Source organism: Oratosquilla oratoria, chromosome 10 (assembly GCF_046742065.1).
Source record: "Oratosquilla oratoria isolate Oo_2021 chromosome 10, ASM4674206v1, whole genome shotgun sequence".
NCBI classification, from domain to species: domain Eukaryota; kingdom Metazoa; phylum Arthropoda; class Malacostraca; order Stomatopoda; family Squillidae; genus Oratosquilla; species Oratosquilla oratoria.
The window spans coordinates 11,929,026-11,955,556 of NC_134786.1; the positions used below are offsets into that span (position 1 = coordinate 11,929,026).

General features: G+C 43.1%; 1 protein-coding gene across 1 annotated transcript; it reads right to left on the reverse strand.

The window, feature by feature from the left end:
• Positions 1–14,845: 14,845 nt before the first annotated feature.
• LOC143028724 (uncharacterized) lies at positions 14,846–16,449 on the reverse strand. The gene is made up of 2 exons (XM_076191094.1): positions 15,964–16,449; positions 14,846–14,956 (listed from the first exon to the last, which is right to left on the reverse strand). Exons 1-2 carry the CDS (start codon positions 16,447–16,449, stop codon positions 14,846–14,848), a joined length of 597 nt encoding a protein of 198 aa, XP_076047209.1.
• Between the last annotated feature and the right edge of the window lie 10,082 nt (positions 16,450–26,531).

Genomic DNA, 26,531 nt, shown 5'->3' on the forward strand with positions numbered 1-26,531 from the left:
ATAGACAATATATACATGATACAAAGGAACAAGGACAGTTTGAATAAGCGTAGCGACTAATTACCCCCTGGAGAGCGGAAGGTCATTGTCAATTATCTTACGATGGTCGGGCGACATCAGGTCACAGTCGCCAAGGAGAGCGGAAGGTCATTGTCAATTATCTTACGATGGTCGGGCGACTTATATAGGGCGACATTAAGTCAATTCGTTGGATTACATTTTACCTGATATTATCTTACTAATTTCTTGACAAATGAAATTATCAAGTTTGTACAAGCCTTTATGTAGGTTGGTATTTTGATTACTAGTGGTATGAATCAAACTGCACTCTATTAAATTTCTTGCTATTATGTTGTTGGTATAATAGATTGCCTGGGCATTACCCCAATCAACTGGATGATTATTTAATTCAATATGCTTGAATATACCACTAGAATGATGGCTTCGTTAGTTTCTTTTTCCAAGTGGTCTACTTTGCATATATATATATATATATATATATATATATATATATACATATATATATATATATATATATATATATACATATATATATATATACACATATATATTATACATACATTCCCAGGTATTCCACTCCCATTCACCACCCCTCCCTCAGAATGATGGCAGAGGTGTACTTTATTCTCTTACGTCTCGGCTACACGCCTTCTTCAGAGAGTGACAGACAGACAGACAGACATCTGGCCTTATGTACTCATATGGTCCGGGGATTTTGTCGCGTTAGGTTGCATCGGACATCCCACACCGTGATCCGCGCTTCCCCGTCTCGTTTTCTTTGTTTTAGTTTCGGCCGCTATAAATTTCCCGGTTGTTTTGGCTAGGTTGACGAATCCTTCTCTCTCTCTCTCTCTCTCTCTCTCTCTCTCTCTCTATATATATATATATATATATATATATATATATATATATACACATATTACTGTATGTGTGCGTGTGTGTGTCTGTGTGTGTACAGGTATTTATGTGTGTCTGCGCGTCTGTGTCTGTCTGTTTATGTGCATAAATATCCACAGATAGTACACATAAATTATACGGATAAGAAAATGGGTCTGAGTTCGGACGTGTGGCATCCCCGGGGGGAGGGAGGGAGGGGGTGGGGAAAGGCCCAATTAACCCAGGCAACCGGCACCCGATCTTCAGAAGTCTTCCTTCCCCGACGACCGTGACTGAAGGGGTGCGGGGAGGAGGCGGAGGTGGAAGGGGGAGGGGGGGAAGGTTTGTGGGAGGTGTTGGGAGGTGTTATGGCACTCTAGGTGGAGGTGAAGGGTGCCTGGGCCGGGGGGGGGGGGAGGAAAGGGGATGGCGTTGGCTGGCGGGGTAGAGGGAGCACCGGGGGGGGGGGGAGGGTGACGTAGGTTGGAAATACGAGACTTTGGAACGTCGGAAGGTGTGGGAAGGGGAAACGCGAAAATTAAGGAAAAATGTTGCAGGAACAGAGAAGTGGGAGAACAGATATTGGTGGGGTGTCAGAGAAAGGGAGGAAGGGAGGAAGAGAGGAACGGAGAGAGAATAAGGAGGAAATAGGAAGTGGGATTTGGAAAGTAGAAAGCGAGAAAAAAAAGGGAAAGGGGGGGAAGGGAGAGGCAAGGAAGAGGGAAAAAAGGGGGGGGGGCGAGATACGGGAGGGGGAAGAAAGAGGGGAAAATGGGGGGAAAGAGGGGGAAAGGTTCTTCTGGTACCTCCTCCTCCTCCCCACGAGTCGTCTGAAAATAGCGATGACAATAAAATCCCTCGCGTGACGTCGTCGCGTTCACGCGCGTGCGCGGAGGGAAGGAGGCAACCTGCCAACGCAGCTGCGCGGTAAAACCTATTTTGCATAAGAGAGTGCCTATGTCACCATAGGCGCATAGTTTTGTATGTATGCGTATTTGCTTGTTTGAATGTGTGTGTGTGTGTGTGTGTGTGTGTGTGTACGTAATTGCCTGTATGCGTATGCATATTTGTGTGCGTGTGTGTGTATGCATGTATGTGTTGGTATGTATATGGTGTGTGTATGCGTATTTGTTTGTGTGTGTCTTACTTGTTTATTTTATATGTGCGCGTATTTGTTTGTTTGTGTGTATTTTGTGAGCAGTGTGCCCAGTTGTATGCGCAAGAGTATGTGCGCGAGCACAGAAATTGTTGTCACGACTCCCCTCCACATTAAAAAAAAAAAAAAAAAAAAAAAAAAAAAAATTACACAGATGTTCAGGGAATTGATGCACTGTCAACTCTACCTACAGGAATTCGATGCCTGGGGCTCTTTCTGGATTTCATGACATTGTACTCCGAGCCGCGTTTGCATCATCGGCGACAGATTGGACGGGGGGGGCATCTCCCCCTGCACCATCGACCCTGGTCCTTCCTACACTCACACGAACGCCTCACATATCTCACGTGGAATGGACAGCTCCCGTGTAATTACTCTCACGTGACATATCTATACGACATTTCCTTCCTCCCTATTGGTCCCCAACCCAATTTATTACCTTCACTCAGTGCAAAGAGTAATGGGTAATAGCTTCCTCCTGGCGATCAAGGATGTCTAGTAATTACTAATACCTCGGGCGATTACCCGGATATTACGATGGTAATAAAATTATGACCGTGATACTTTTTTTTTTTTTTTTTTTTTTTTACTTTGGTGGGGGGACACGAGCTGATGAATTGTAAACTTTCTTTTGTGTGAACCATTGGGGGCAATGGAACTTAACCCAAGAGTTATCATTAACATGACGGCACACTGGGGATTTCTTGTTAGCATGCTACTTGCTCTCGCTACTTCGTTTGAGCAGAAACGATTTCGGTTACGATCTTTTGTTTTTTTTTCAAAATTCCAAATGTCAAATTACTTTTGGGTCATATATCGAGAAGCTGAACGACGAATTAAGAGATGTTACACCTGAAATTCGAATATCAGACACATTGTTGAGATGTTCTTACGGAAGTCTAGAACATTGTAACCGAAGTTGTTTCTAGTCAAATGAAAGCAAGTAGCATACTAGCCTATTATGCCACTACCTACTTTTCAAACGTGCCTTTCGTTATCGAGCTTTTGATGCATTCCCATTTCATAAATTATTTTTCTTCTGGTGATTTTTTTAATATAGTTGTATTAAAGCAGCAACAAAGAAAGATGTATTTGGACAGCAAAATGACCCGTGGGTCCAATAATGTATTTCAATTACAGGAATCTTGCTTACAGGACTACGTGTCATCAATGTTACAAAATCGTTATTTTTCATAAATGCAATACAATGCAGTATACGCGAACCTGGCCCCCAGTGTTGTTCAGAACTAATTATGTTCGTCTGTGAGAGAATGTTCAATGACGTCACCTGTTCAAAGAATGTAATGTGGAGTTGAGTGACCTAACGGCAAGGAGGAGGAGGAGGAAGAGGAGGAGGAGGAAGAGGAGGAGGAGGAGGAAGAGGAGGAAGAGGAGGAGGAGGAGGAGGAGGAGGAGGAGGAGGAGGAGGAGGAGGAGGAGGAGGAGGAGGAACAGGAGGAGGAGGAGGGGAGTACTGGACACCTGATCCCCTTTTTTTGAAATTCGGGCGAGGCGTTGCCAGCTCGTGTGGAAATACCTGAACACAAAATCTCAACACTCAGTCGAGCTATTTATCGAGAAGATTGGGAAGCGTATATAATGGAAACATTTATTTCATTCATATATGCTACAAAATTTCCTGTATTTACCTTGTTTCCTCTGTATCAATAATCCTTTATAGTTATTCGATAAACGGTTTGAATCATGTAGAACTGTTCATCACGTCTTGATAAAATCAGCTATTTTTTTACATTCCCCTTTCCATCCGTTTTTAATTATTAGTTTAGGTCTAATTAGAGAAGAGCAAAAGAATGAAAGAGACGTATTTGTGTCCATTACAAAAATCCACATGCCCAAGGGTACGTGGAAATACCTCGCCCCCAGTAAATTTAGCTGATTACGTACATGTTCCAAACGCGAAAATTAATGAACACCCCTGTAGACAGATAGCCCCGGCCACTAACATTCCTCACATGCCAAATTTCAGTGGATATTACTCCCCGACGTTCATTTGTTTGCGCATTAATTAGCGGAGACGTAAGATGCCTTATCTGATCTCCGGTGGTGGACAGACAGCAGCCCGGGGAAAGTTTATGTTCCTTCACAGCAGCTCGAAATGGGGGCGCCAAGGAAAATGGGGGGCAGTGTTGCATCCCCTATTTCATTCCCCCAAGTATGGACGAGTCCCTCACCAATTTTCGTTCCGTTCCTCCTCATCGTACCTATTATTTCACTTTGTTGTGTACTATTCACCGGTTTCCGTGACTGCGGGTAATTAGCTGTTTGTTTGCCCATATGTCTTCGTTCGTCGCCGCCCAGACTTAGTTCATATGGAAATGCTCTCTCGCTCATTCGCCTATTTTTGAGAAAGTCCAGGCTTACCACATCAGCCATCACGGTCTTCAATATCATCTTTTTTCTTCCTTCAACTATCCCCATCCTTTACAATAAATAAATAAATAAATAAAATAAAAATAAAATATATAAAATAGAATGGGGGGGGGGCTCATTTGTTCGTACATTCATGCATAAAACGAAATCTGTATGTACAACTATTTCAATTTTCCTTTTTTGTTTCTTGGCGTGTGTCAAGCAGATTCTTTTTCTAAATTATTGATTTAACTTCTTCGTTTCTTATGTTGTGGAAGAAATCAACTCCCAGCGCAATTCACTCCAAGTGGGTGCCCGATCAAAATCATGTTTGACCTGAGACGACCTCGATGGAAAACAAGACTGTCATTACATTCGCTGGAGGAGTTGATGTCGGGAGGCCACAGGATAAGGTCAAGGCGGGTTCTTTTGTACACCCACCGTAGTATGGTTGGCAGCACCCTAGTCACCTGATTCGTGGCCTAGGGTTCGAGTCTCTGTCTGTCCCTCTCGCTCTCTCATGCGCGTGCGTGCGTGTGTGTGTGAGTGTGCGTGTGTGTGTGTGTATGTGAAATTATGTGTAAGTGCGTAAATACACATACACGGGTACAGATAGACGTGTGTGCGCGCGCGTGCGAGGACCTCGGTATTGGCGTAGAAATAAATATTCACCTGTTCGCCCAAGTCTACGCAATGCAATATGTCGCACTATTGGAAAGGAAGGCCTCCTGCTTTGCATCACATAAATCCAACCCCCTCCCACCGACCTCCCTCCCTCCCTCCCTCCACCGCCCTGTCAGGACTTTTCTCCCCAACACCTGCGAAACTCCCACCTTCACCTGCTGGGGGGAGGAGTCGGGGGGGGGGATTAGGGGTGGAGGTGGATGTATGAGAGCGAAGGGAATGGTGAGGAAGATGATGAGGGGGAGAGAGGAAGTGGGGAAGGAGGAGGGAGAAGAGGGTGAAGAGGGCCGTGGGAGGGTAGGGGGGAGGGAGATGATGAGGAGGAGAGAGGAAGTGGTGAGGGAGGAGGGATTAAGAGGATGGGGTGAAAGGGAGTGGGAACTGGGGAGGAGAGAGGTTGGGTGACGAGTAGGGAAGAGGGGGGAGAAGGGACATGGGGGAGGCTGCTGGGGTGATGACGGAGGGAGAGGAGGAGGAGGGGGGCTCACGTCATGGGGCGTGGGGAGTGTAACTCACCCACCCTCATGAGTGAGGAGGAGGAGGAGGAGGAGGAGGTGGAAGGGGCTGAAGGAGGAGGTTGTTGGTGCAGGTGCAGATCAGCTCACCGCTCTGACGCCTCCTCCAGGTTGCACTGGCCTTGATCGGCAACGGGTGTAAGTTTGCACCAAGATGTGTAAGCATGGTATATATAAAAAATCAATCAATCAATAAATAAATAAAATAAAATAAAATAAAACAGGGGGCACCTTACAGTGTCCAAGAGCCGTCAGCTTTGCCTGAGCTTTCATAAATAAATAAATAAATAAATAAACAAATAAAAATAAATAAATAAATAAAAATGAATAAATATAACAAATAAAAAATAAAACAAAATGAAAAATGAAATAAAATAATAATAATAATAAATATATATGTTTATATATACATAAATATAAACTAATAATAAATGAATTAAATACAAATAAATCAATAAATAAAATAAATACTACTGATAATAATCTGCATTAGTAAGATGAATGGTTAAACCGCGTTGGTTTACACCCCATGCTACAGCTGTGACTGAGAGTGCCACCTTCTATTTCCAACTCGGTTAAGTGAAATCGCCTAACTGCTGCTGCTGCTGCTAGATCTATGATCTATACATCACACTCTAGGTGGGATTATCATCTTTTCAATATTCTGTCATTCTAAATATTCTCAGGCTTCAGTACTATATCATACTTTATAATATGTTACGTTATATCAAATCATGCTATATCATATATTATACGTTATAGAACACATTAAACTATATTATACTATTGTTCACTATATAAAAGTATATTATACTAAATTATATTGCATTATATCGTATCATGTTATACTCTATTACATTATTCTATCTTATATTATATTTGATTATGTAGCATTATATCATTGCATATATTATATTAGATTATAACACATTTTACAAAACAGCATTATATACGCACACACACACACACACACATATATATATATATATATATATATATATATATATATATATATATATATATATGAATGCATATGCATATATGCATAAGACAATCCCTGGAATGAAAAGTGCAATACCATGAAGAGAAAGGCAGAAGGCAAAGGTAATATCTTACATATATGAATTTCCGTGAAGAAGGGTCAGCGAATCGTCAAGATGAAAAAGGACCCAAGAAATAATCATATTCTCTCCTGGAGCTGAAGAATCGCATGAGCTAGAAATGACTTCATTTCGTCACTGACGCAAGAGAAAATGAATATATGTATATGTATGTGTATATATATATATATATATATGTATATATACAAGTATATATGCATATATATACATATATATATACATATATACACACACACACACACACACATATATATATATATATATATATATATATATATATATATATATATGTATATATATGTGTATGTATATAAAGAAAAAGCAGAACCAAGGGTGTTATCTTACAGCGGTTACCACAGGTATCAGACGCCGGTGCAAATGGGTACCCATCCGGTACGGTTGGTACCCCTGAGTATTGGCAAACCCGAAGATTTACAGATAGCCCGGGCTGTGGCCCCAATTATTGGCATATTTAAGGGGCTAGTGAGCCTTGGGGCATTCTGCAACTGGCACAAAAGGAACACTGTGGGGATAAGATAAACGGCACAGCTGATACTCATTAACAAGAAGAACGAGGGGAAAAATAAAACAACAATACTACTTTGGGTGAATGCCCTTGCAGTCAGAAAGAATTAATTTGAAAAAGAGCACTAAAAATAATATACGATATATGAATATATATAAACACACATACACACACACACACACACACATATATATATATATATATATATATATATGTGTGTGTGTGTGTGTGTGTGTGTGTGTGTGTGTGCGTGCGAATAAATCGCAAAAACACATGATTCACAAAATGAATAATAAAACCACTTGGGGAAAAAAGAAAATGCAAGGTGACCGAACGTTTTTGTCTTATATAGACGAAAACGTTCTGTCACCTTGCATTTTTTCCCAAGTGGTTTTATTACACAATGACACACACACACACACATTCATACATACATTTTACCTATGCATATTATATATATATATATATATATATATATATATATATATATATATATATACACTGAGTTAAACACCACAGCATTGTCACAATTGTTTATCTTCTTCCTAATATTTTCAATCCTACTCACTATAGTTCTGACTTTGGGAGGATGATCGAAAATCAATTGTCCAAAGTTCTCCATTTTAATAACAAATGACGTTTCGACTTGAAAGAGTCATTATCAAAATAATTACATTTATCACAACACAATTACACATAACACAGAACAATTACATTTTTCCGAACTGAACAGTGCGACGTTTTTCCATATGCATAGAAAGACTTACAGTGGAGAGTGGCTTGAAGACCTAGATGATCTGACCCGACTTGATCGCCTATGGAGAGGGGGAGGGGGAGAAGTAGGGGGGTTCGGGGCGGTAGGCGATGCGAGAGGGATGGACATACTTCCACCATTGGTGGGATTATTTCTCACATGTCTCGATGAGCTATTGAACAAGGGAATGGCAGTAATCATATTGGATTGTATGTTAATGCTAGGAGCCCATTCCCTGATATACATAGCCTCTAGCATCCTTAATTCTCTTACATCATTACATTGAGTAACTACTTCAGTGTTGTTAACAATGGTTGCTCTATCAAGGGAAGACTGATGTTCGTGCTGAAAATGATTTTTGATGGCTCCCTGTTGGAGGTGGAGTGTTAAGCGACCTGTAGTCTCAGCCGTCGCCTAACACTCCACACACACACACACACATATATATATATATATATATATATATATATATATATATATGCACTGGGAGAAGAGTCTCCTTTATATACACTGAACTGAACACAAGAGCATATTCATAGTAATTAATCCTCTTCCCTATGTTCTCAGGTTTCTTCACAATAATTCCAGCTTGTGGAGGTCAGTATGGACAAATTTTCCTCCTTCGAACTTTATTAATCGACGTCTCGACCACAACAAGTCATCATCAGGAAAGCAATATCAACTTGGATGAACACACACGAAAAAAACAGTGGAAAGGGCCTGTGAGGGAGAATATATGAAGTCAAAAGAATGAGGCGATTTCACGGTCTGTTCACGTTGGCGAAGGCAATCATTACGATTATATTCATCTTGCAAGAATTATGTTGATATTTGATAGGTCTGGGAATCAACAAGTACAGAAACCCAACAATTTTTAAGCATAACCCCTTCTGTCCAAAGGTATATTTCCTATGATTAATTCTGCCTGCCGCCGATATAAGCTATTTAACTTATTATCATGCTAGGTGTGTGTGTGTGTGTGTGTATCTGTGTGTATGCAATTGAAACCCTAAATGGTATGTATATATATAGATATATATACATATATATATATATATTATATATATACATATATATGTATACATATATATATATGTATATATGTATATATATCATATATATATATTATATATATATGTATATATGTATATATATCATATATTATATATATATGTATATATATATATTATATATATGTATATATATATATATATATATCTTAATATCATTTGGATGCAAGATCAAAGACGAGCACGCTATTGATTTTTTATTTTTTTTTTTTTTTTTTTATTTAGGTGGGCACTAACTACCCGCGGGGCGTACCGAAAAGTAGCACCCCTCTGGCTGAGGCAGGGTTGTCGTGCGCAGCCCGGAATTGTGCTTTCCTACGGATACAAATGCACCTAGTACATCCGTAATATTTCCTTAACCTACACATACGTACTAGAGACCGAAGGCCTGCTGTCTGTGCCCCACATTTACACTCATTGTCAAGCCCCTTACTGCAACGGCGATATTACAAGCCGAAATACTGCGTAGAAGCACATGTGGGGAACTCCGTTCACCACACACTCACTCGTGCTGGGCTGATCTAACTGGGAGTCTTCGAGCTTTGGGGGGGGGAAAGAATACGAGGCCCAAGACACCTCACAGGAATAAGATACAAAACTGGAAATCATTGGGATTATATTTTCATACGATGTTCTCCTTCTAAGATCAATTTCAGTGGTGCGAATCTCGGTAGTCATAAGATAACGTGGGAGGGGAAATGCCGAGGGGGAAGTGAAAGCTCACATATCTTCCAAGATCACTTGAGCAGGTTACAGGAGTTCTGACCAAAGTTTCCCTCCTTCCCGTGCGTCTTCTCTTTTGCACAGCCGAAGACACCTCCTGCCAGTTTCCCTCGCTCAGCAGAAGGTCTGCCAGCCGCGTCGGTGAGAAATGACGTCTTCCCGTTTTCTTTGGCGCTGAAGAACGACGCTGATGGTCGGGACAAATCTTTGCAGACTCAGTGTGTCGTCATCCTTACCTCAGGTTCTTGTCCTTAGGTGTCTCTGAGTTCGGGAACTCTTCCTCACAAACATATGTATAAAGAAAAAAAATCTCATAACTTTGGCCTTGTTTGGTTGATTTTGTCGTGCCAATACACTCTTCATATCTTCGGTGACGAGGGAAGAGAAGGAACGAGAAAACAGAAGAGGGACGGAAAGAGTGTTCGAGCACAACAAAAACTGGGTTCATCAGCTGACGGAGGCACTCTAAACTGTCTTGGACCTCGCGCGACGATGAAGGTCCAGCCTGTGGAAGCGGAATTCGCGTTGGGCTATTGATCGAAGAGGAAACGGGAGCTAGAAGATAGACAGCGGATGCTGGACGCCGCAAAGAAAGAAGAAAATGAAGAAGAAAAAAAAAAGAGGGACTCGTTCGTGGATAAAAGCACACACACACACACACACACACACAAACACATTAGTGTTGAAGGTCCACTGCAGGGTCTTCGATCTATCCTCTGAAGGACGATGCAGCCTCTCCATCTCACCACACTGTCTCACTGTCTATCTGGGTTGTATGAATGGGGTACATTGTATGTGAAGGTATACATGGGCGCCTGTTCAACACGGGAGTAAAACCGCTCGATATGTTAAATGTATTCTTTGGTTCTCAAAGCACATCACGAACTAAATAAAGAAAAAAGAAAGGAAAGGACGGATAGTGCAGATTGTGCTTCATCTTGATAGTCAATAATCACCTGGGTCAGTAACATTTGCCCCCCCCCAAAAAAAAAAAAAAAAAAAACACACACACACACTGCAGGAATTTCAGAACAAAGGGTTAAGTCGTTCAGGTAGGGTGGGATGAGGGAGATATAACTTTGGAAAGGCAAACATTATGGAGTTGAGAAAAACTTTGAGAAGAAAAAGACTGGATAGAAATCCAAGAGTATAAAGATGTGCAGAAGAAATGGAACATTTCTGAGCATATAAATACAACTTGGGAAGGGGAAAGAAACAAGTGCAGGAACTGAAAGGTAAACCGTTTCGAAGAAGAGACTGCTTTAACCAACCATGTGCTTACGAATAACGATAAGGATACAAATAGATAATAAATATACAAATAAATAGATGAATAAATTGATAAAGAAATGAATGAATGAACGAGTAAATAAATAGATTTTTTTTTAAATAAATAAATAAAAATATAATAAGTAAAAAGATAAAGAGAAAATAAACAAATATATAAATGGATAAATGAAAACATAAGTAAATAGATAAATAAATAATTAAATAAATAAATGAAAATAAATATATAGATAATAGATAAATAAACAAATCAATAACAAATTAATAAGCAAATGAATATAGATAATAAATGAATAAATAAATAAATAAATGAAAATAAAGATCAACAAATAAAGAAATGAATATATAAAAAGTAAACAAATAGAATAAAGTAAAATAGAAAAAAAGAGATAAAACATGTAGAAGAAAAACCATTAGGCCACAGAAAGAGTACAACATATCCAGGAATGAGTACACAAAAATAAAATTAAAAAGAAGAATATATATATATATATATATATATATGTGTGTGTGTGTGTGTGTGTGTGTGTGTGTGTGTGTGTGTGTGTAATATAACGAAATAAATAGAATCGAGGAGCAGGGCTGGAAAAAGGGGAGGGGACACAGGGCTGGAAAGAGGGGGAAGGGGAGGGGAAACAGGGCTGGAAAAATGGGAGGGGGAGGGGAAACAGGGCTGGGAAATTGGGAGTGGGAGGGGAAACAGGGCTGGAAAAATGGGAGTGGGAGGGGAACTAGTACTGGAAAAAGGGGAAGGGGAGGGGAACCAGGACTGGGAAATGGGAGGGGGAGGGGAACTAGTGCTGGGAAAAGTGAAGGCGAAGCAGGGTGTGGAAATAGGGGAGGCGAAGTAGGGTGTGGAAAAGGAGAGGGGGACCAGGGTATGGAAAAAGGGGAAGGGGAACTTGTAGACCTGATCGACTGGAGGTAAAAGAACTCTGAGTGGCGAGTAACAGTTGTGGCAGCAGAAGCAGCAGTAGCCTCTCTGGACGGACGACCTCTCTCCCCACTCAGAGCCCTACCATCCAGCTGCAAGGCGTCCTGTGTACTTTCCCACAGCTGTTCCATAGATGTAAATGCTTCCAATATACTACCGCCGCCGCTGCACAAGAGGTGATACGTCACTTCAATGCTGCAAAAACACTTGGGGCAACAGATGTATAGCTGTGCAGCTGCATGGCTTTGTAAAGCTGCGCCTCGGCAGCTGTGAAGGCTGGAAAAACTATCCTCCATCAGTTGGAAGTGGAGTCTGCTATGTCTAACATTTGCATCAATTCAAATAACATTTGAAAGAAATAACCAGGATAATTCCAGTACCAATCAGGATAACAGTTACAAAAACTGACAAGATAACTTCAAAACCAACCAGGGAAGGAAGTTAAAAGAAACAAAATCAAAACAGTTCCAAAAGTAAATAGGATAGCTCCAAAGCTGATTATGCTATCTGTAATAAAATAAACTATATTTTCAACGTTTGGTCACTTGTTTTATCCTTCCATGTCACTTGTCTTTCCATCGAACTGTCCCATCGCATAATATGCAAGCAATGATCCCATACCTTTATCATAGCCTCACTATTCTTACATAAGAACATAAGAACATAAGAATAAAGGAGACTGCAAGAGACCATAAGGCCTACACTAGGCAGCTCCGTATTCATCACCACCTGTCACCCCATCCATAAAGTTGTCTAATCGTTTCTTTAAAACAACTGATAGTTTCAGCGCTTACTACATGGTTACTAAGCTTATTCCATTCATCGACCACCCTATTAGTAAACCAATTCTTGCCTATTTCCTTCTTAAATCTAAATTTGTCCAGTTTATACCCATTACTGCGAGTCCTGCCCTGTTGTTTTATTATGATGACCTTGTTTGCTTCACCCTTGTTATAGCCTTTGATCCACGTGAACACTTCTATTAGATCACCCCGCAGCCACCACGTAGGGTCACCTGAGTTCCAACTATTCCTTTCGCAATCCTCCTCAGCCTCGCCCTTGCCAAAAGAGCGCCACGAACGAGAGGACAAATGCCACCCACTCATGAAGGGTTTCATGGGGACAGACCTCCCTAACCAGGAAGGAAACCACATGACGGCAGCCAGAATAAAGAATGTAAACCCTTCCTGTCATGAAATCCCATCATTTCAATCTTTATATATTGTCACTGCAGTACCATCCTTCACTATTCTCTGGCAAAGCTATACCATCCGTAACCGCGCCACAAGGACACCCTCGCACGAACTGCAGAGAGAACAGCTTCTGTCCGTGCAGCTGCCACCCATGCAGCTGCCGGGCTTCTCCATCGTCGGGCCTCCTTCCCCAGCCAGCTGCACAACTTAATTGTTTTAAATAAGGACTACCTTTACCATTTTTATTCCAGTCATTTCCCTTCCCCTCCTCCTCTTTCCCGTCGTCCTGCTCGACGTCCTCCTCTTCCTCTTCCTCTTCCTGCACTCCTTCCTCCGCCTCTTCCTATCGCCCCGCCCCCTTCTATCTGCCTCCACCTCTTGGCCTTTTCCATACCTCTCCTCCTGCTCCTCCTTCGATTCTTCCTATTCCTTATCTTTCCACTCCTCTTCCACTTTCGCCTCCTTCTCCTCCTCCTCCTTCTCTTTTCCTTCCTTTCCCTCTCCCCCCTCTCCTCTTCCTCTTTATCCTCCTCCTCCTCCTTTTCGTCCCCCGACTGTTGCAGGAGGCGAGCGCCCCCGCCAGGATCGCGGATGCCTGGCTGGCCCGCTGCCAGCTCCGGCACAAGACCTCACAATACTCAACGTCCCCGTCTGGGCTTTCTCTGCCTGTGCTTGCGTATGAGTGCGTGTGTACACGCTAGTGTGTGTGTGTGTGTGTGTGTGTGTGTGTGTGTGTGTGTGTGTGTGTGTGTGTGTGTGTGTGTATGTGTGTGAGATTCATCTTGGTCTTTGAATCACGTGTTGGACTCGTGATCGACAGCTATTTCCCTCCCGGAAGAGAGCTCAGAGCTCGTATAACCGTGTGTGTGTGTGAGTGTGTGTGTGTGTGTGTGTGTGTGTGTGTGTGTGTGTGTGTGCTGCGAATGGCTTAAAAATAATAAACAGATATACTGGACCAGTGGTACTGATGGACTGAGGGTGCCACCCACTCGACTACGTAATGGCAGAGGGAAGAGTGAACTGCACGTTCTGGTGGCGAAGAACCTGACGCCAGGAGGCGCTTTGATGCAGCCGAAAGAGTCACCTTTTTTTCACCTGGATTGTTGGAGCAGGTAATGGTCGCTGCTGGGTATCGGAAAGAGGTGCGGGATTCGAACCCTCAACTAAGTAAATATGAGACCAGCAGGCTTCCGATGACGCCACCAGCGCTTGTCGGGCGATGAGGTGGAAGAAGAAGAAGAAAAAAAAAAAAAAAAAAAAAAAAAAAAAAAAAAAAAAAAAGAGAACCTTACAAAATAAAAATGTAAACGTGAAAAGGTTAAAAAAGCAACACAAGTATGATTTTGGTGAGGAAGTTGGGTAAGAGAGAGATGGTGGACAACTATGAAAGGAAAACAGATAAAAGAAAAGAGGCTTTTAAGATTTTCAGTACGAAACCTTGATACTTTTAGCTGAATAAAATCATTCGGATTTGACCAGGACGAAGTATGAGAAGTGCATCACAGTAAGCGGCTACCAAGTAGAAGAAAATGTTACATCCAATAGATATGCAAGGCCTAAACTTCTTTGCTAACAACGGGATTACGACAAAATGAATATAATCGACCGGCGGAGACTAAAAGAAGTGCCATCGAGTGCAGACTGAGGTAAGAACAGTCTTATAAAATGTGGCTAAACGTGATACAGTCGTGTTCCGAGGTGTCTCGTCACCCTGTAGTACTTGTATCTATGGACACATGACAAGTGTTGGTCAGCACTAGGTATATTTTCATTACAAAAATAAATAAATAGATAAATATATTCTGGCTTGACATGAACTCTGTAAAGATATGCATAAAACGGTTAATATTTAAAGTTATAGTGGCATACTGAAGACCACTGAATGGTGCAGAACTTATGACAACGACTGGACTATGGTTCTCGGTGCAAAAAGACGAGAAGAGGTTGTTGAAGGCAATGAAATTTGTGGAAGTAAGAACGAGGAGGAGGAGGAGGAGGAGGAGGAGGAGAAAGAAGAATAAGAAGAGGAAGAATAAGGAAAAGAATAAGAATCATAAGAAGAAGAATAGGAAGAGGAAGGAGAAGAAAAAGAGGAAGAAAACAAAGCAGAAGAAGAAGAAGAAAAAGAAGAGAAAAAAAGAGGAGGAAGAAGAGTGAGACTAAGGATGTGAAAAATGCGATATAAGTAGGAATACTGTAACGAAAATGAGGACTGAATAAAAAAGAAAGAGAGTGAGAGTTACAAGGAATCTTAAACCTCAAAATGTTTTACAACCCATCGTGCCGAAGAGGTACTGTTGAAAGGTTACCGGGGAGTCACACAAGTACTAATGTGTGTAGCACCTTGTCTAACCAACTTTTGAACTGCTCAACTGAGGAACTGTTTACCACGTCCTTTGGTATTCTGTATAAAGTGTAGATTTTATTGATAAAAAAGTCACCAACGTTCAAGCTAAATAGATGTCAATAGTCAATGTTACCAAATGCTTGAAGTATCTTGAAAACCTTTACTGACTGCACATGCTTGAAGTATCTTGAAAACCTTTACTGACTGTCCTCGCAATTGGTTTCAAAAGCAATGAGCCCTAAACCCTTGAGACACCTCTGGTAGCCCATGTGTCTAATGGCGGGAATAAGTTTCGTTGCTCGTGCCTGAACTCGTTCTAGCCTCTGCACGCCCATCATCAAGTTCGGCGACCAGAACTGGACAGCGTATTCCAGATGGGGACGAACCAGAGAGTTGTAAAGTGACAAGACTATTTCTTGGTTCCGGTATCCAAAGTGTTTTCTGATGTAACTTAATAGCCTTTGTACTTCATTTTCTACTTCAATACACTGTTCTGAGGACTTAGGGTCACTGCTAATCAAGACACCAATATCTTTCTCCAGTTCTGTTCTTGCTATGTCAAGACCCAGAAGTGAATAGTCTGTCCTCTGGTTTGCATGCCGGGTATGCATAGTCTTGCATTTAGCCAGATTAAATGGCATCAGCCACTCCTCAGACCACTTTCCCACTTTCTCTAAGTCTGACCTAAGAATTTCTACACTTTCAGGTGTTGCGACATTTCCTCCCAACTTAGTGTCATCCGCAAACTTAGTTATGCGGATTACATTTCCAACATCTATATCATTAATATAGATGATGAAGAGGAGCGGACTTAACACAGATCCTTGAGGTACCTCACTGCAAACTGGAGACCAGCCAGACCATGCTCCCATAATAACTACACGCTGTCTTCTATCTTTCAACCAGGCTTCAATTCAAGTTACCACTCCTCCTCTAATACCCATGGCTCAAACTTTCGACATTAACCTCTTATGAGGTACCTTATCAAAGGCTTTCTGGAAGTTGAGATAAAGTATGTCGAGAAAGAGAGTCAGGGTAAGAAAGAGAGAAAGAGAGAGAGAGAGAGAGAGAGAGAGAGAGAGAGAGAGAGAGAGAGAGCGAGGGAGCGGGATTTTCTGATTTTTAATCATTTCGCTATGCAGGAAGGTTTTCTTTGGCTGATTCAAATAATGTGGTGGCAGTCAAAACAAGTGTTCATCAATAACGGTGAGAGATTTGTTTAAGCCTGATGCGCAGCTGCCTTCTTCCGACTGATTTCCATCAAGTGGCAGCAGCTACGGGAACTAATAGCAGGGTATGGGTTGTGTGGAAAGTGAAAAGAAGTTCTGGCCAGGGAAGAGACGGAAAAGATAAGAAAAGGAGAGAAAGTAGGTGACACTCAGGGAGACAGTGAAAATCAAGAGGATGCGGATGAAAAAAATAGTCTAATTTGTTGTATTAGAAAAGAGAAAAAAAAAAATGACAACACTATGCGTGGAAATTGACAGAAGAGAGTACGGAAGTAAAAGAAAGGAGAGGTACAGAAAAACGAGATGAAAAAAAAGGAAGCGTTTTCTCACCAAGTCGCAAGGAATCACGAAAACATAATTCTCAAGCGAAAATATGCTGTCATGTGAATCTTGCTACTATCAGCGGATTCCACCCGAGCTCACTACCAAGTCTTCCCCCTTTCCTCAATCTCACACAGTGATGCGCCTCTGCATAGCAGCATAGCCACACGTTGTGCACAAGCATATGCTGTGCATGCATAATCTGTGGACAACGTAAGTTACATCTCAGTCCCTCGTGCAAGGTCTTATCTACTCGTATTTGTTCTCCCACAGTCTTCTCCAAAGAAAGAGATTTACCACAAAGTTATCTTATTCAGTCGAAAGAAGCCTTCGATAGTCGAAGTGTTCATGATGTTAGTATCACAAACTGTAATTATTGGTTCCAAAAACTAGCTTAACTAACAACTGACTGCGACTATCATTACACTTAAATTCAATCTACAAGGAAAAATATATATATATAAATAGGTGAAATAGAAGATAGAACGAAAAATAAAGTTAATCATGAAAGAATAAAATAAAATATCAAATAAAAAATAACTTCCTATGAAATATGAAAAATAACCTCCTATAATTAAAGGCTGCCAGAGACGAATTGCTTCTTTGTCCTACTTAAGAGTCTGATCGTCTTTAGGAATTTCATTTCAGCAAACACCAAACAATGTTGTTATTCGGCTGGAAGAGACTTCCACTTCCTCCAAGGTTTGGTGCGTTATATTTTAGAGATTATTCTATGTTGAAACCAACCACGGTAATCAAGTGGTTGGCAGGGGGAAACGGTGACTGCCAGGCGAGAGAGCCAAGGGGCAATAGGGAGGTGTAAAGGGGGAAAGGGAAGGGGAGGAAAGGGAAGGGAAGGAAAGGGAAGGGAAGGAAAGGGAAGAGCGGGCAAGACGGAAGGGGGTCGAAAGGTTATTAGAGAGGGAAAGGGAGATCACTGAGACGGGCAGAGGGGAGACCAGGGAAAAGCGCAATCCAAAGGAAGACAGTTTAAGAGGAAGGAGGCGTCAGGTGAAAGCGGCAGGAGAAGGTGGTGAGGGGCTCCAAAGGGGGAAGGGTAAAAGAGAGAGAGGGGAAAGGGGAAAGGGGAAAGGGGGGAGAGGGGCTGGGAAGAAGAGAAAGCTGTTCCAAGAAAAAGGGCTCGGGCTGAAGAGGGTTAAGGGGGAAAGAGAATAAGGGATGTCACAAAGAGAGAGAGAGAGAGAGAGAAATGGGGAGGAGGAGATAGGGGCTGCAAGGAAGTACTGGGAGAAGAGGGAACAAGGGGGGGTTTGGTAAGGGATAGGGAGAATGAGTGCAAGGGGAGGAGGGGGAGGGTAAGATGGGAGAGGGGAGATGAGGAGTGGGGAGAGGGAGGGGAGAGGGAGGAAGAGGAAGGGGAGGAGGAGAAACGGAGTGGGTAGGAAGAGGAGGGGGAGGTGAGGGGGGAAGAGGAGAGGAGGTGAGTGGGAGGAAGAGGAGAGGGAGGTGAGGGGGAGGAAGAGAAGAGGGAGGTGAAGGGGAGGAAAAGGAGGAGGTGAGGAGGAGGGGAGATGAGGGTGAGGAGGAGGTGAGGAGAAGGAAGAGGAAGGGAGGTGAGGGGATGAGGAAGAGGTGAGGGGATGAGGAAGAGGTGGGGGAGGAGGAGGAGGAGGAGGAGGAGGAGGAGAAGGAGAAGGAGGCAGTCGTCGTTCCAACCTTGACCCACTTGGCCGAAGGGTGTCAAGGCCATTGCAATGTTCCATTCCAAGAGTGGCCCGTTCCCCCTCTTTCCCCGAGCGGTAAACCCTCTCCCCTTTTCCTTCTCTTACATTTCCCCCCCGCCCCTCCCTCCCCATGTTGAACAAGCCCCACCCCCTCACCCCCACCGCACACACACACACACAAAGCGGCTCCCCCACTTCCTCCAGGAAATATTCCCCATACCTACTCACCATGAAGACCATCTCCACCCCTCTCCCTTTAAACTCGAGTCGGAACCCGCCCACGCCCACGTCCACGCCCACGCCCCCTCCGCCCGCCGCCCGCCCCGCGCCTGGGATAACGTGGAGCCGCCGCGGCGTCTGTCTCTCTCTCTCTCTCCTTCCTCGACTTGACGCCGCCGCTGACATTCCCGTTGACGTATCACAAGCGCTTCTTGGCACCTTCGCTGCTCGGCCCGACGCTTCATATCAGTGCAGCAGCCGTTAGGTTATGCCTATGAATATACATGCGGACACTTGGGTACGTGCATATATGCATATATATATATATATATATATATATACACATATATATACATACATGCATACATACATATGTGTGTGTTTTATATGTATGAGTATATCTTCATTTATATGCATGCATGTTTTGAGAGTATGTATGTAGGAAGAATATGCCAAGATGTGGTAGACCAACCTGGGCTACAGAGAGCAACTTACTGTACATCGGCGCGAACCTCATTTATGGATCAGACTTTTAAAAGGTCGACACTCAGGCAAGCCAATGCACCTGAGTAGAGGACATTTTGTCCGGTGCTCCATCTGTCCTACCGTATCCAACACTTGGACACTTGGCATTTTTGTCAGCCCCTCAAAAAATAATAATAATAAAAAATAGTAAATAGAATAAATAAATAAATAAATAAATAAATAAAAAACTCCTACTTTGTTGTTTTCACAGAAACTGATTAGGAGCCTCATCCATTTTCCTCATTTTCTTTTTCAGTCTTATGGACCTCAAGCTTCATGTGGGAAAAAAAGTGGACAACTGACCTACTGGAATGGAACTAAGATTCTTATTACTCACGGAAGAGGCGTGTAAGGATAACTGTGGCTCTGAGGAATTATATCACTTTGTTTTTATAAAAATAAAAGAGTGGTTATTAACAAATTCCTCTGGCTTGGTCAGAGGACAAACAGTTTCATCAGAAACGTCGCGAATGGAGGCGAGACACGAGGCTCCCGTGTGTTCGCCAAGACCTTCCTGCTGACCCTCCTTCGTCTGCGACTCTCTCCCCTCAAGTGTGAAATGGAACGCAACCAGGTGTCAAGCTGGATCTTGTCCGTAAGGCGAGAACGGAGATCCGTGACCTCGAGAAGGACCTTTAGGTTGCTCCTTGTCCCTCTTCGTGGACACACCATTTCTTTCGGGGGCTTCCGAGTGGTTTGGCAACATGATCGAGGTGTACAATCGGGCTCGGCTCTTTGGTCAAAAAGTGGATTTTGATGAGGTGATGGGGACAGGAGGACTCTGCTGGATTCGTCTCTTGGATCCCTCTCAGAGCTTTATTGTGGTTTGATTTCTTTTCCCTCGGTGGATAAAGGCTTCCTTTCCTTTTCCTAACTCCTCCTTCAGGAGAGCATGAGAGACCTCTGATTGCGCTCCCGAGACTGTAGCTCTCGTGGGGGGGGCTTCACTATATAAATCTTATCTATCACGGAGGGGTTCCTGTTCTTTGATGGGGGAAGAGACGAAGAAGCAGCAATGTGAGCCGTATCGGCAGGAATAGCGGAAGGAGGAGGAGGAGGAGAAAGAGTAGGAGGAAGAGGTGGAGAAGGAATAGGAGGAAGAAGAGGATGAGGAGGAAGAAGAGGAGGAGGAGGAGGAGGAGGAGGAGGAGGAGGAAGAGGAGGAGTAGGAGGGATATATGTTACTCCCACCCTCTCGACCATATGCTCCCCGATGGACATTCTTCCATGGCACTTCCTGCTCGTCGTGCCCACTTCGAAGGCGCTGAGGGCTCCAGTTTGACCCCTTTTTCTCGTTGCCTCTAGAATCGGGGCAAGTGGGTCACGTGATCCGACCTCAGGACTCTTTGGTCTCGGTCAAACTTCTTATTTAGGGTCCATGGAAGAGGAGGTGGTGAAGGAGGTGGAGGAGGGCTTGCGACATCAGGTAAAGTTCCAGAGTCTGGAAGGACTTTGACTCCAGACTAATGGAGCCTTTGGATTTCTGTGTCCCTTTTCTTCCAGCCTTTGTCGTCAGTCAACTTAACCTTTTTAGTGAAATCGAGTTTTCCCAACGAGGTTTTCTCACACTTGTCCTCCGTCTGGACCTTGAAACACTGGAATTTTATTTCCAGGTAACGATTGTCCTCCTCCATGGACCTTTCCAGCAGAACCACACTGGAGCCTCATGCGCAAGGATTTGCTCTCCTGCAGCCGTTCCAGCACAAACCTCTCGATGAATTCGTGGCGCCATTTCTCCAGATGCTACTCCCGAAGTTTCTTTCGCTCCTCAAGAGTACCCATGCACTTACATGAGGCACTCCATGGAGAGTGTATCCACAAAAAAAAAAAAAAAAAAAAAAAAAAAAAAAAAAAAAAAAAAAAAAAAAAAAAAAAAAAAAAAAAAAAAAAAAAAAAATTATATATATATATAATCGTCAAAGAGAATAGAGCTGTATAAAACATAAGAGATGGGGTTTTATGAAAATCTAATTTGTCGCCATGGTTTGGCCTCACCTAATACGTGCAAATGTCTTAGTATGATTCCACCTTGGCAATGCAAAACACACGCGACAAAGGTGTTGGGACCTTTCTCACCAAATGCCTTCTGGCGTGAAATGAACAAGCGGGACCACTTCTCCTGACTGGAGCAACGAATGGAAAGCAATCACATAACCGAGCAACATAAATTTCTCCCCACCTTAGAAAAGAAGAAGAAGAAGAAAAAAAAAACTCAAACCACTTCACAATATTTGCTGATGTTAACACCCACATGGCACAAAAAGCACGACAGTTTGACGAAGAAAATGACAGTAAAGTGGCTTACTAAGAAGTTCTACACCGACACGCACGCACACACATACGACACACTTTTTCCTTGCAAAAGCGCCAACTTGTGGAGAAACCGAAAATAAGAAAAAGAAGAAAGAAAAAAAAAAAAAAAAAAAAAAAAAAAAAAACATTAAGTCCAAGTTAGACCAATGGAGACAAAGAGACGGGAACTGACCAGCTTCTTTCCTATACATTAAGCTTAACCGGGTACAAGTGATAAAAAAAAAAAAAAAAAAAAAAAAAAAAAAAAAAAAAAAAAAAAAAAAAAAAAAAAAAAAAAAAAAAAAAAAAAAAAAAAAAAAGGAAAACTTGTTTTGATTTGTATAGTGACTCAACCCAACTTTCGACAAAGAAAACACGACTAGTTTAACTGAAAATATTGGTAGGCGAAGGAGAAGGAAAAGGTGAAGGAGGAGGAGGAGGAGGAGAAGGAGGAGGAAAAGGTAGAGGAAGAGGAGATGGGGAAAGAGGAGGAGGATATTCTCCTAGAGAAGGCCCAATGCCAACAAAAGCGGAGAAGCATATATCAGAGATGTAAGAGGCAGGAGATGAATATATCATATCCGGGAAAATGGGGTGGGGGTGGGGGGGGCGACATAAAAATGGAAATAAGCTCGAGACGAAGAACGAAGACGACCCAAGTCTGTCACCTGAACTCGACAATCCCTTCCGCTGCGATTGCGCACCCTACAGATACTAAACGGTTAAGAACCGTCTCGATTAACTCTTTGAGTATCTGAACCCATTCCCTCTACCACCGGGTGATTTTATTCAGCTAAGAAAACCGGCACGGATTAGGTAGGGTCATTGTTCTTATCGATGAGGAATCGGGCCCAACGCCTCGCAGTACACGAAGTAAAGGAAACGATCGGTCCTCCTGATGGCTGATCACGTGGTCAGACGTTGATGTCAACTTTGTACCTTTTCTTTTTCTAAGTTCATAAAAAGGAAATCGACATCAACATGAAGAGAGGAAGATGAGATGCGCAAGCTAAACATGTTTTTCCTTGTCAAAATTATTATTAATAATAATAATAATAATAATAATAATAAAAAAAGAGATATAGGAATCAAAAGAGGCTAAGTTTGCACCCATCTGTATGGAACATTAAGAGGCGATCCATCTAACAACAGACCGGTGTCGCTTACAACCATGTTATGAAAGGTACCAGAGAGGGTCGAAGAGGTACTAAAGAGGATATTAAGAAAATATATATATAAAGTTCCTTGAAACTAATTAATCTATTTTGGAATGAGAATTCTTTACCGGCCAAGGAGATCGTGAGCCTACAACGGTCCGGACTCTCAGTAATGGATTTAAATTGGACAAATTTAGATTTAAGAAGGAAATAGGCAAGAACTTGTTTACCCATAGGGTGGTCAACTAATGGAATAGACTTAGTAACCATGTAGTCACAACTACATGGTTACTAAGTCTATTCCATTCTGAAACTATCGGTTGTTTTAAGAAAAGGTTAGACAACTTCATGGATGGAGATGACAGGTGGTCATGGACATGAAAATGCCTAGTGTAGGCCTTGTGGTCTCTTGCAGTCTTCTTCATTCTTATGTTCTGAGTTCATTTGACATGCGGAGGCCCGGCAGAGGAGAGGAAGAAGATAGGGGACCCCAAATACTCGAGATGCCTAAGGGATCTTACTGAAGTGCCTCACGAGAACAGAACGTAGAATCAAGAAAAGATGGAAATCAAGGGAGTGGAAAGCTGCTGGTGTGGACCGACAAATTCCTGGAATAAAGGCTGAGAATTTTTTGGAGGGAAGGATGAAGAGAACTACCTGGAGGAAAGGACGAAGAACTGCGAGAGAGAGAGAGAGAGAGAGAGAGAGAGAGAGAGAGAGAGAGAGAGAAACTGTGTGGAAGGAGGTCCCGACGAGATGCTGCAAGGGTCTGTGCTGTCGCCGGTAATGTTTACTGTGGACAGTAGCCATTTGGCTTCCTGAAATCTCCCTTCATGTGAATGAAATCACTTGGCGACAGACATAATAAGCATACATGTCGAGTAAGTTAGTCAAAGGAATACTTATGATGGCTTTTGACTTTTTAAGGTTTCTTCGACTGAATCAAATTTCCTGGCGGCGGACAGATTAAAGATCAAAGATGGATAAGGCTAAGATATTGAGGACAGTAACTCCTGCTGAGCCCTTCGGAAGAACATCAGCAGGATAGAAACAAGGAGCAAGAGATGGCGGATAGCATTTGGTGCTACCAAGCATAGTGGCTGAAATAAGGTAGATCCAGTACAGAAGTAGTACGTACCAGTCAGGAGGTTGAGGATATTACAAAAGACAAACATTGATAGAATAGTCGGTAACAGTTTAATCGAAATAAACTGATGAGACATTTTTTTTCTAATTTCTTTCAGGATGGAAATTTTGTCGCATCTCCCTCATTCAGAGTCTCTCATGTACACACAGCAAAGCCACCCCCCCCCGCCGTCTCCTCTTCCTTCCTGCATCCTCACTTCTCTTCCTATCCTCCTCCTCCTCCCTGCATCCTCTCTTCCGTTACCTTTCTCCTCCTCCTCCTCTTCCTTCCTGCATCCTCACTTTCCTTCCCATTCTCCTCTTCCTCCTCTCCCTCCTCCCTGCATGCTCTCTTCCGTTCCCTTTCTCCTCCTCCTCCTCCTCTTCTTTTCCCTTCTTCTTTTTCCAGCACCTGGTATCCCTCACCCTTCTTGTCATCCTCACCTTCCCTTTCACGCTCACCCTCATGATTCTCCTTTACTCCTCTTCCCTTCCCCATCTTCCTCTTACTCCCTTCCCCCTCTCGTTCTCCTTTCCACCCACCCCATCAAGTATTCAGATATCTTCGATGAAAAAAGTGCTATATGGACGACGGACAGCCATCCCATCCCAAACAACTTCCTTCCCCTCCCCCCTCTGCTCCTTCCCCGCTCTCCCCCTCCCCTTCCTCTTCCTCCTCCTCCTTTTCTATTCACGTTATCCCAAAAATGGGATAAGTTTGACCCAAGTCTCCTTGGTATTATCTTCCCACCAAAGGCTCTTACGTCTGCTTACATAGTCCCGGTAGTCTCTCCACCATGTTAATCTTCTTCGAAAATGGCCCCCCCCCCAAGAAAAAAAAATATACACACACACACACACACATATATATATATATATATATATATATATACAGGTATTTATATAACCTTCGGGAGAAGACTCCCCTCCCGTTCTCAATCATGCAGCCCAATCGTGGTGATTGACTCTCACTCACTTTAATTCGGTTAAACGACCAATCCAAGTTCTCACACATCACTGAGGTTAAGGAGAAAGAGGAGGAGGAGGAGGAGGAGTAGGAAAAAGAGAAGAAGGGGGAGGTGAAAGTGAAGGAGGAGGAGGAGGAGAAGTAGAAGGATGAGGAGGTGAAAGAGGAGGAAGAGGAGCAGAGGGAGGTGAAAGGGAAAGAGGAGAAGGTGGTGAAGGAAGAGGAGGAGGAAGAGGAGGTGAGGAAGAGGAGAAGTAAGATGAGGAGGAGGAGAAGGAGGATGAAGAGAAGGCAGAGATGGAGGAGGAGGGGAGGAGGAATGGGAGAAGGTGGAGAAGGGGGAGGAGGTGGACGAGGAGGAGGAGGAGGAAATGGGGGAGAAGGAGGAGGAGAAGAATGGGAAGGCTGAATGCATGAAGGGGCGGCACCTGTACTTGACCCGGAGAGTCTATAAGGAGGAGGAGGAGGGGCGTGAAGACGTAACACGTTTCTTCCCTTTATTTTGTCCCCCCCCCTTTTTTTTTGGGGGGGGGGAAGGGTAGCTTGTCCTTTGCTTTTTTTTTTTCCTATACTCTCCTCTCCCTCTACGGGTTGAATGAATTGAAATTGATCAGATTTGTATTTATAAAAGAGTGGCAGAAATGATAAAAGATAAATACATGTAACTATTCAGATGTTCGTATTTCAATATAATGATGCCCTCACTGCTGTCTCCGACGACACACCCCCCGGCTTCGTCTCGCCTGCCGTCGGGCGATTTCATTCACCCGAGGGGGCGCTCATGTCACCCTGATTGGGTCACTTCCTCCCTTTCCGAGGGCGTCATGTCACTTGTGGTACGTCGCACGTCACACCATGTCACTGGGTGCAAAGACTGGTGTTTGATTACGTCACGAAAGGAATAACAAATCACGTCGCCAAGTGCGTCAGTGATGGCGTCGCTGTACGTCACAGCTTGTTTACTTCCTGATTTACGTCACACGTAAACACTGACGTCAATGGCTACGCATGCATCTCCACATCACGTACGTTAGTGATGACGTCAGTCCATACGTCATGGCATTCATCAGGTCGTACGTCATCGCCCGCTTCACACCGCATGTCATTCATCAATTTATGCCATGACGTCGCTTTGCATGACGTCATAACTCCATGGGGTGACGTCACTCACGCGTTCATGAGTTCCATCTAGCGCCACATGACACATCACATCACGTATAGGGTCATATCACGAAGCACACCATGCATTACGTTGCGCATCGTATCGCGTGACATACCCTACGTCACAGCTCACGTCACGCATGCGCTCAACTCCTTGAGGACTGACTGTCTTTTTCGAAGAGACGGACGGACGGACCACTGAGGAATGAGGTCCTGACCCACCAGGCCCCCCCCCTCACCTTTGGCTGAATAAAATAATCTGCCGCTCACAGG